Genomic DNA, 10,000 nt, shown 5'->3' on the forward strand with positions numbered 1-10,000 from the left:
CCTCTTAAGCAATGTGTGACTTTCTGTAAGGACAATTTTAGGGAAACCAGGGCATCCGAGGTGACTGTTCAGCTAAATTTAAGAAACCTCTCTTTGGACAATCAGCTTTTTCAGTTAGCGCAGCAGAAAGATAGAATTCAGTGCCTGCTCATAATATTAGAGAGTGTACATCATTTAGTCATTTTAAAACTGCACTCAAAATATGGCTTAAGAAAAATCAAGTATGTGATCACAGATTTGTTGTTGTTGTTGTGATTTGATGTTGTGATATTGTCGTGTGATATTATTATTTTTTTGCTCTCTCTTTTTTATTTCATTTTTTATTTTTGTATTTTGTTTTATTGTAATGGATTGCTGTAATTTTATGTACAGATGCAGATTAGCTATCTAGCTAACTTTGGCACAACATTTGTGTTGTGCATGGTTCCTGTTAAATACATGAAATAAACTAAACTAAGAAGTGTTTCTTGGGGGAAAAAATAGCATATTAGAAGGATTTCTGAAGGGTAATGTGACACCGAAGACTGGAGTAATGAGTAATGATAAGTAAGGAGATATATAAATATAACCAGTTTTGTATTTTTAAAAATGATTTACATCATATATACATTTCCCCCCCCAAAAGATGCACATATACACTGTGTGCTAGGGGTTTATATGTATGGTCTGATGCATAAAAAACACATTGTCACATTAGAGGTAAACAGCAGGGACACACGCTTCAAGTACACTCGAGCCAGATGCAACGAAGCGTGTCTGTGCAAAACACAAGAGCGCTCCACACAGGGGGTCTCGTTCTGTCTGACTCATGCGGAGGAATCCATGCCTCGTCTTAAGAAACAGACAGAAGTGGTCAAAATGTGTACTGACTGACACAGGACTGCCACAGATACAGAGAAAGCAATTTCTCAGAGAAAATACAGAGATCAATACGAGCATTCAAACGTGACATTTGAAACCATTGCTGTGTTAATTGTGGAATGCTCTAGCATGCTGTTAACTGCTCTCATGCTGCCAGTCAGTGCAGGCAGGAGGCAGTTTTCTTCAAGCTGCTTGGGAATGAATGGGCCCTGTGAAACTGAGACAGTGCAGTTAAAAAATGAATCTAATCTATAATCAATATTCAAACCAATGCTAAAAATAATGTTGCAAATTAAAGAGTTAAAGTGCTGTCAAATCGCATCCGAAATAAAAGTTTGTTTACATAATATGTGTGTGTACTCTGTATATATGTATATATACTGTAAATACACACATATACACTTAAGAAATATTTACATATATATATATGATTTATATTATCAAAACATTGCTGAAATTTTATAGCTGCAACAATCACTCAAAACCATGGTCTCATGCACATACACACGCACACACACACGCACGCACGCACACACACACACACACACACACACACACACACAGACAGTTTTACAGCTAGGGTTTAAAATTAACATTCACCAAACGCCAGATGCAAATAAAAATTGGCTTGGGAGAATACATAACAGCCAGTTGGCCTTTTCTAGGAAATGCAAAATAATGCATTATTCTTTCTATTTACGCAATGATCAGTGGCTGTTGAGCAACCAACATCTTTTATCTCAGTGGGAAATTTACTGGAATAAGTTTGCCTAGAAAGCCAACCATTTTTTTTGGTTTGTCTTTTATTGCCCAAAACTTAATGCAAAGACACATTTATGTAGAAACACATTCATGACATTAGCCTCCAAAACAACACTAATAATAAAATCGAAATGTTCACAATTTCAGCTTTTCTTTAAGAGATGCTGTGCATGACGGACTCTCTGACCCACTGGGAAATAGCTAATGCTTGTTTTTTACCACAGGAAAAAAAGCAGGAATGACATGCACCTGTTCATCCTGGCTCACTTGATACCCAAGGTCAGATGCGACATGACTAAAGAACACTTAAAGACATGACTAAACAACTTAGCAGATTTTTAAATGCATTTTCATTCAGCATGCAAGGAGATACAGGTATCAAATCAAACCTATTACATGATAGTTAAATTTTTTTTTTAAATTGGTCTTTAACTTGACAGCCAGTGACCACCTCTATTCTCATTATACTGTATAAAATGTAATTTAATAAAAAATATATATTTTTTATAGTTGCATTCACTGTCAACTTGCCTCAGAAGTCTGCATATGCACACATCATTCATGATATATATATATATATATAAATATAATATTTGATACTTTTGCAGCCTTTTTAAAGCTTGCAAGCTCCAGTCCCTGATAACTGTAATGGGAAACCAGTATACAGTCCTCAGAATTTCTCTTTTTGTATTCCACAGATGTAGGAAAGTCGTGCGGGTTTGGAGTGAAGTGAGATTGAGTAAATGATGACAGCTTTTTCATTTTTTGAAGAACTGTTCCTTTAATTTGTACTATTTACATTGATAGAGAAAGAATAGAGAGAGGAAGAAAGTGAGGGAGCCGGTGGCAAAGATTTGAAAGGTAATAAGGGAGGACATGAGAACAGCAGGAAGAACAATACTAAGGAGGAGACAGAATGAATGGAACATTACCAGAGACAGAGAGAGCGAGACAGACATATGCAGTGCGAACTGACTGAGTGGAAAAGAGAGGATGAAAGGGAGAGGAAGAGAATAAATGAAAGAAAACAAAAAGATAGAAAAGAGAGAAATTGAGGAGGGGTGATGGTGTTCAGGGATCCGTGCTAACTGCTCTATTCTGCTCCAGTGCTTTCACAGCGCAAAGGGGGAAATTTATCGTTCCTGGCAAACAATTTATCCGCTATTCCACCACTCAAGGCCAGTTCACATGCATCTCGTCTGAGAGAAATAGCTCTCCGTGGGATTGCCCTCTAGCCTAGCTTTTCCCCTTTCTCTCTGCATATTTCATCACTTGTGTTTTTTTGTTTTTTTTTGGCATCTGATCATATGCCTTAGTTGTTTGGCCTTGATGTTTTACATGGTTGTTTTCGGAGGGGTTCATTAGTGGATAAGCAACATCAAAAAATTCCACCGACATCTGTGTGATCTCTTTTATGCAAATCTGTGTGGCTAACTGAGCTATAGGTTAGCATTCATCTCAATGGCAGCTGCTCAGCTGGTACTAGACCCCTCAGAAGTGTACAATATTTGCTATCTTTGCTCATGGGCACTTAGATCTGCCAGTCACCTGAGCCGTAAATGCCACGTAACTAAGCACTCTGAAACCAGAGGAAAATAGCTGATGGTGTCACAAGAAACCCTTCACTGGTATTATCATTGGCTGGGATGTGAAACACAGCGGACAGGGGAAAATATAAATCCTTTTCAGGCATTTAAGAGCCCTCTAAAACAAAACTGGGCACTTGTAAACCATTTATTGTAATATAATTAAATTACACTTCTCAATTGTTGTCAGTGGTAAAAGAAGCTCACAGAGTAGTTCGCCTGTCGAGTCCAGCTAAACGTTTGTAATGCCCCGAGCAAACAAAAATGTACAAAATATAAATATAAAACTGTAAGATGAAACATTTGCAAAGGATATAGACCTGCTGTTGTTAACTTTAAAAAAATGTATAAAAATCTAAATTAGTTAAAAGAAAGCTGAAATAAAGTACAATATAAATATTAGTAAATAAAAAAAAAAATGGTGCCTTGTAAGTACTAAAGCTTAAGTACTAAAATGACTTAAACTAAAACTAAAATACTAATAAATTAAAGCTAAATATAAATATTAAAAACCTAATAAAAATGATCAAAGTAAATAACAAAACTTACTGAAACGTAATTCAAATAAAAAATAAAAATATAATAAAATGTTTAAAAAATAAAATAAAAGCTGTAAACTATTGTAACAGACTACTCAGCTGTCTAGTACACTGTGTGGTTAGCTCACAAAATGTAAGTTAACTATAAAAAGAATGAGATGTTTAATTTCACTATCTACAGTATAGCTTCAGTTTATCCAACATTAATTGTCGTAATAAAAAAGTTCTGACAACACACAGTACATCATGAAGGAATTTTGTACAATTTTTAATCAGACTCTCGACAGAATACCAATTAAAAGTTCTTTCAGTCAATAGAACGGATAAGAGATTCTAGACATATTTGTCATATTGACGTAATTGTGCCGCGTCGTTCAGCATGTTCGTTTCCAGTGTTTAGTACAACAGATCAAAAACTCGTTTTTCATTTTTCATGTGTATGTTTTTTTTTAAATAAAAAAATTATCTTTGGAAAACCACTTGAGTTTATTCTTCAAAATATTTTTCAGCATGTTCGTTTCCAGTGTTTAGAACAACAGACTAGAAACTCGGTTAGCGCACCGTCTTACACATAAAAAAATCAGTCATGAAACATGGATTTATGCAACCGTACATATCTAATGTATTGTATGTGTCTTTTACATAAGCCTTAATCAAGAAATGAATATGCAGAACTTCTTAGATGCTTTTCAGCACTGATCGCAAATCCTTTTCTGCCTTTCAGTAAAAAGAAAATAGTGGGTTTTTTTATCATTATGTTCCACATTTTTTGATCTTCAATCTCAAATCTTAGCCGAAAGCTAATCTTAATCTCGCAGACAAAATCTCCCACCATTATCCGTTTATTCAAATGAGAAATTTACTCCTCCTCTCGTTCTCTCCCTCCTTTAAGGCTTTCTTTATGCTACGAGCTGGTCTTGTAAAATGAATGTGTACACTAAAGAGCGGAGACCATGTAGAAAATAGCTTTTTTTTAGAGAACGAATGCAGATATTGTCATATTTGGGTGACAAATATGCTCTCTAAATCTTTTTAAAACAGAATACCAGAAGAACGATGCGAATGGCTTGTCTGGTTTGAATAGAGCGTGTTTATAGATTACACTTGTGCACAGTTTTCTGTGAAGACTAGATTCAGCTAATTAGGTTAGCACAGTGTGAGCACCCCTGCAGCCTGTGTGTGTGTGTGTGTGTGTGTGTGTGTGTGTGTGTGAGAGAGAGAGAAAGAGAAAAAGATCCATAAGGAACAGAACGGCCCAGTTATATAAACCACTTCAAGCACTGCACAGCAGATATGGTGCCTTCAAAGCAGATACACACACACACACACACACACACACCGTATCCCTCTGATCATTACCCTGGGGGTGTGAGTTTATTACTTCAGGCTTTCTTTGTGTTATCTGTGCGAGTATCGCTCTTTTCTGCCTGAAAATATGCTTTCTTATATGTCCTTTATTCGGGATATTCTTTTCCCAGACCCCTCAAAAAAGTGTCTAACAGGTAATCCATGGTGCGTTCAGCTCTACGACAGGTCTGAGGAGGGTAAAAGCACTCCAAATCTGTCACAAGCTCAGCGATTCAGTCATCTGTAGATGAGGGTATACAATATGTTACATCTCATCCGAGAACTACTTAGGAAATTTGCACCATCTGACTTGCATAATTAGAACTCATTTCGCGAACGTTGTTTTGATTATTAGAAAGGTATACTGTGATGTGGTGTGTAAATAAATTACGATGAAGAGTATCATCTCTTAAATGAGATCAGAAGGGTCCTTTTAATAAGGATTTTGTGCAGTTTGGAAAATCTGTATTTCATAAAACTCACACTCGTGCACGAACAGACACATACAGAGCTGTATTTTTGTACTTTATATTACAAAACCTGGGCTGAAAATTACATAAACCGCCTGTAGCTTGGCCTGGAGACCACCTGCAGATATGAGGGAAATGATTTTAATAATGCTCACATACACACATAGATTCAGATGTATAACTTCATAAGACGCCTGTTGTATAACTCATCGCTCCCCCAAGGGAACTGTAGACTTCACATGCTGATGTGATATAGCACGTGCATGCATACGCAAGAATACTTTCATGTCTCAAAGTGAATTTATAAAGCTATTTGGCCGGCCAAAGGTGTCTTTCATTTTACCTCAATAAATAAACATTGTTCACAATGCAGCGAATTCAGTGCAATCAATATACTGATTTATAGATGGCGTTTGATAGATTAATGAGTTTTCTACACAAACTCTGATTTGTGGATGCACACACATTTTTCCTTTTCCATGTGTATGTTTTAAAAAAAATTATCATCTTTAAATCCCTAACTGTCTGCATGTTTGAATGGGGACAACAAACTTGAGTTTATTCTTCAAAATATTTTAAGGAAATATTTTAAAGTTTTAAGGAATAGAGTACATTTACAGATTTGATTTACCCTGCTTACATATTAATCTACATGTAATGCAGAAATTTATTTTTTGCATATTATTAATTATTGTATTCATAATTTATTACATTTACAGGTGCATCTCAATAAATTAGAATGTCGTGGAAATGTTCATTATTTATTTTCTAATTTGTTAAAAGAACGTGCTAGTAATAATCAGTTTTAGTAACAATTGGTTAATTAAAACTACAAATATAATTTGTGTTAATTAAAATGAAACAGAAATAAAATAAAATATGTATATTAGATGAAAAAATTAAACCTATTGCCTTAACTCAAGTAAAATATGTGAAGTACAAAATTTACTTACATTGAAATAAAAAATAAATAGAAATGTTAAAATCAAAATAATAAAAATTGCAAAACATAACAATAGCGGAACAAAATTACTACTAAAAATATAACTAAACCAAATATAAAATAAAATCTGAACATATAAAAAATATACTATATTTTATTCTGTATAATATACTAAAAGAACAAATAATAGTAATAGTAAATATATGCTTAATATATAAAAATTATTCATACAATTTAAAAAAATATATATTTTGATTTGTATAATCAGCATTGATTTTTGCACTATGACTGCTGTGTGTAACTGACCCTTCCCTAAGTTCCACCCCCTTACAGGAATTAATTTTTCAGTATAATATTCTTGTATTATTCTTCGCGGGCTGTCATGAAGTGTGGGATTGCAAAGCATCTTTTAGCTTCCTTCAAAGAAATTGTTAAATTAAACACCTCAGTATCGAGACAAACGCTTATCACAGTCAACTGAAAAGAGAGAAGCCTCATTTGAAATTGATTACGAATGATAATATTAGAGTAAGTGAACAGAACTGCTTCTAATGTCTCTGCATCACACCATCTGCCCTACTGAGAGCTTTTTAGTAGCTGTCACCTCTACCGTGACCTGAATCCATACGTAAATGAATTAACATTAAGTTATTAACATTAATTTACCTTGAAGCAAATGTGGGTGTTCTTAAAGATGAGCACTCAAATATATTTCTTTTACAATGAGGGGTGACACAGAGATTAATTCACAGCATGAACCTTTTAAGATTTTGAAGAGGTGAAAAATGCTGTGTCTGTCTTCTCTAGGTACCTTGTGTCGTAATTATAAATAGACTGGAAATGTTTTATTTGAATTTTCAGTATGTTTCACGACCAGAGCTGGGTAGATTACTTGCGAATTGTAGTCCATTACTGATTCCAAATTGCATGACAAAAATTGTAGTTAGTAACATTACATTACACATTTTAGGTAATATAATTGGACTACTTTTTGATTACTTTTAGATTACTTTTGACCCAACTAATATATAAGATTGATTTAAATAGGATAATCTTTTACCATATTGATATAAAAATACAAAGAGAAAGAAAATATATATTTCATTCATTGTTGTTAACAACCTGGAGTGCATTAAAGGGGTCATATGATGTTGCTAAAAAGAACATTATTTTGTGTATTTGGTGTAATGAAATGTCATTGTCAAAATTTCCAAAACTAGGGTTCATGAAGTAACTGCAGGGGGTTTGCGAGTTTAATGAGCTAATAATGAATTACATCATGAAAATATCAAATGAAAATAAATCATTTAAAAATAACAAATCAAAATAAAAAATGTATTTGTTTACCTGCATGCCAGGTGACCATTAACTAATATCAGAGAACTTGAACATGCAAATATGTTACTTAATTATGAACTTATTGCCTTAAAATCTCAGAGGGTACTTCAAGAAAATATATGAGATGAAAGGTTCAGCTGAAAAAAAGTTTAAGAATCACTGCATTACATGTAAATAAGATATAACAGGAATCTGGGCATTTTAATGTGTTTGAAAGACAAAAGCTTTCAGTAATACATGTTTAAATAACCCACTGAGTGATCATTCAAATAAAAGTTGTTTAAAAACGCTTCTTAAAATTGAACTGATTTGGTCAAATGCTGTGTTGCCTCTCAGATTTCTGTGTAATTATAGCCACTTGACGAGTGACTGGTTTTTGTGTGAATGTCCACAAAACTGGAAGACTTTCTGAATGTATATAAGCAGTAGGCTATTTTAGAAAGGAACATTTAAAAGAATTAGGGTGAATCAATAAATTATGGATAATTTACTGCCATTGTGTGAAAAATATGTAAGCATGTAATCAATAAAAATGTAACTGTGATCTGATTAAGAGTATTTTAAAATGTAATATAATCTAATTCCAAATACTTAATCTTGGGAATCTGGTACATAATCCAGATTACATGTTGTCAGTTACTACCCAGCACCTTCAGAAAACACAATACTTCCATTTACACTTCCCCTCCAGTCTGATAGGGGGCAGCATTTAATCGTGAGCATGTTTCTGTTTTGCAGAACTGGAGGTGGCACGTTTGAGTACAGATGTTAATCTGGCTGATCTGATTTTCCCTCAATCTGGACAAACCGGCAACTCCATTCATCTCTCCGCCAACACACTCAAACAGCAAGGACGCAATGGTAACCCTTACCAAAAAGTTAATTTTATTAAGTATACTTAAGTAAAGTTCAAGTATATTTGTAAGTATACTTTACGTAGTAAGTATACAAATATCAGTGTACTAGTAGTATACTTGTAAGTGTACTATTTCAATACTCCTTGGGACTAAATTGGCCCAATTTCTAGTACATAAAAGTATACTTTAAGTATAACAGTAGTAAACTGAGTACACAACTAGTTTACATCAATATTTTTAGCTTGTAGTGCAACTATACTAAAAGTGAACTTATAGGTATACTGATAGTTTACTAATTAAATACTTTTTTAGCATTTTTAGTACACTTTGAAGTATAGTCTCAGTAAACTACTAGTTTAGTAGTTTTATACTGCAAGTATACTCGTAAGTTTTCTTTAAGTGAACTTTACATCATACTTTAAGTATACCACTATGTCACTATTTAGGTATTAATTTGTATATATATTGTTACATTAATATCTGAGCATATAAACATCAAAAGAACAGGGTATCTGTTTGTAAACAAAAACATTTTATTCTAGCTTCATGCATTCTTTTTTTAAACACTTGAATGTGGATAGGTTTCATAAATAAAGAAATAAACAACATTTTGAACAAAAAGCTGAAAAAAGACTATGAACTGGATTCAGAATGATAATCAGAACGTAGATGGAGTCGATCAACACCTCAAAGCTTGACAGTCATTATTACCTCTTCATTGGTCGACATTTTATTCCATAACGTTGCACAGTTTTGATGCTGTTTTATGTCTGATGATCGTGTTAGATTACATGTGGAAGCATCTGTTGTTTCGGTTTCTTCTTCACTTGTGTTTTTTGGAAATTCTGTACAGAAGATGTGTACTAGCACCCCCTACCGTAAAACAATGAAAACACGGATTCTAGGAGCACAAGTACAGTATAGCTAAAATATATTTTTAATATAAGTATAAGTCAAGTATACTTAAATGTCATTTTAAGTATATTTCTGAGAAGTACATAAAAAGTAGACTAAAAGTATACTTTCCTATTCCTAGTTTAAAAGAAGTATACTAATAGCACACTTGAATAAACTTCTTTTTCGCAAGGGAATCCGCCACTGTCCATCTGCCTCGGTCTAATTCCCAATCTGACACCACTTTCCGGACTGACCGCTTCTGTGTTTTCCATTCCTCAGGTGAGATCCGCTTGGCGCTTGTTCTCTATAAGAACCTCGGTCAATACCTGTCCACGGAGAACGCTAGCGTGCGTCTGGGCAGTGAAGCGGCCTATCCAAACTATTCCCTGATCGTCAACTC

At 34.0% G+C, this 10,000-nt stretch overlaps 1 protein-coding gene across 1 annotated transcript in view; it reads left to right on the forward strand.

Moving 5' to 3' along the window:
* The window catches only part of LOC107562597 (adhesion G protein-coupled receptor L3-like), a 112,742-nt gene that overhangs the window by 81,933 nt on the left and 20,809 nt on the right, over positions 1–10,000 (forward strand). Inside the window, exons 11-12 of the mRNA XM_016247262.1 lie at positions 8,585–8,707; positions 9,880–10,000. The exon at positions 9,880–10,000 is cut by the window's right edge and continues 85 nt beyond it. Coding sequence (XP_016102748.1) covers positions 8,585–8,707; positions 9,880–10,000 — 244 coding nt within the window. The remainder of the gene's footprint in view (positions 1–8,584; positions 8,708–9,879) is intronic.

Source organism: Sinocyclocheilus grahami, unplaced genomic scaffold, assembly GCF_001515645.1.
Source record: "Sinocyclocheilus grahami isolate Dianchi unplaced genomic scaffold, SAMN03320097.WGS_v1.1 scaffold829.1, whole genome shotgun sequence".
Classification (NCBI taxonomy): Eukaryota; Metazoa; Chordata; class Actinopteri; order Cypriniformes; family Cyprinidae; genus Sinocyclocheilus; species Sinocyclocheilus grahami.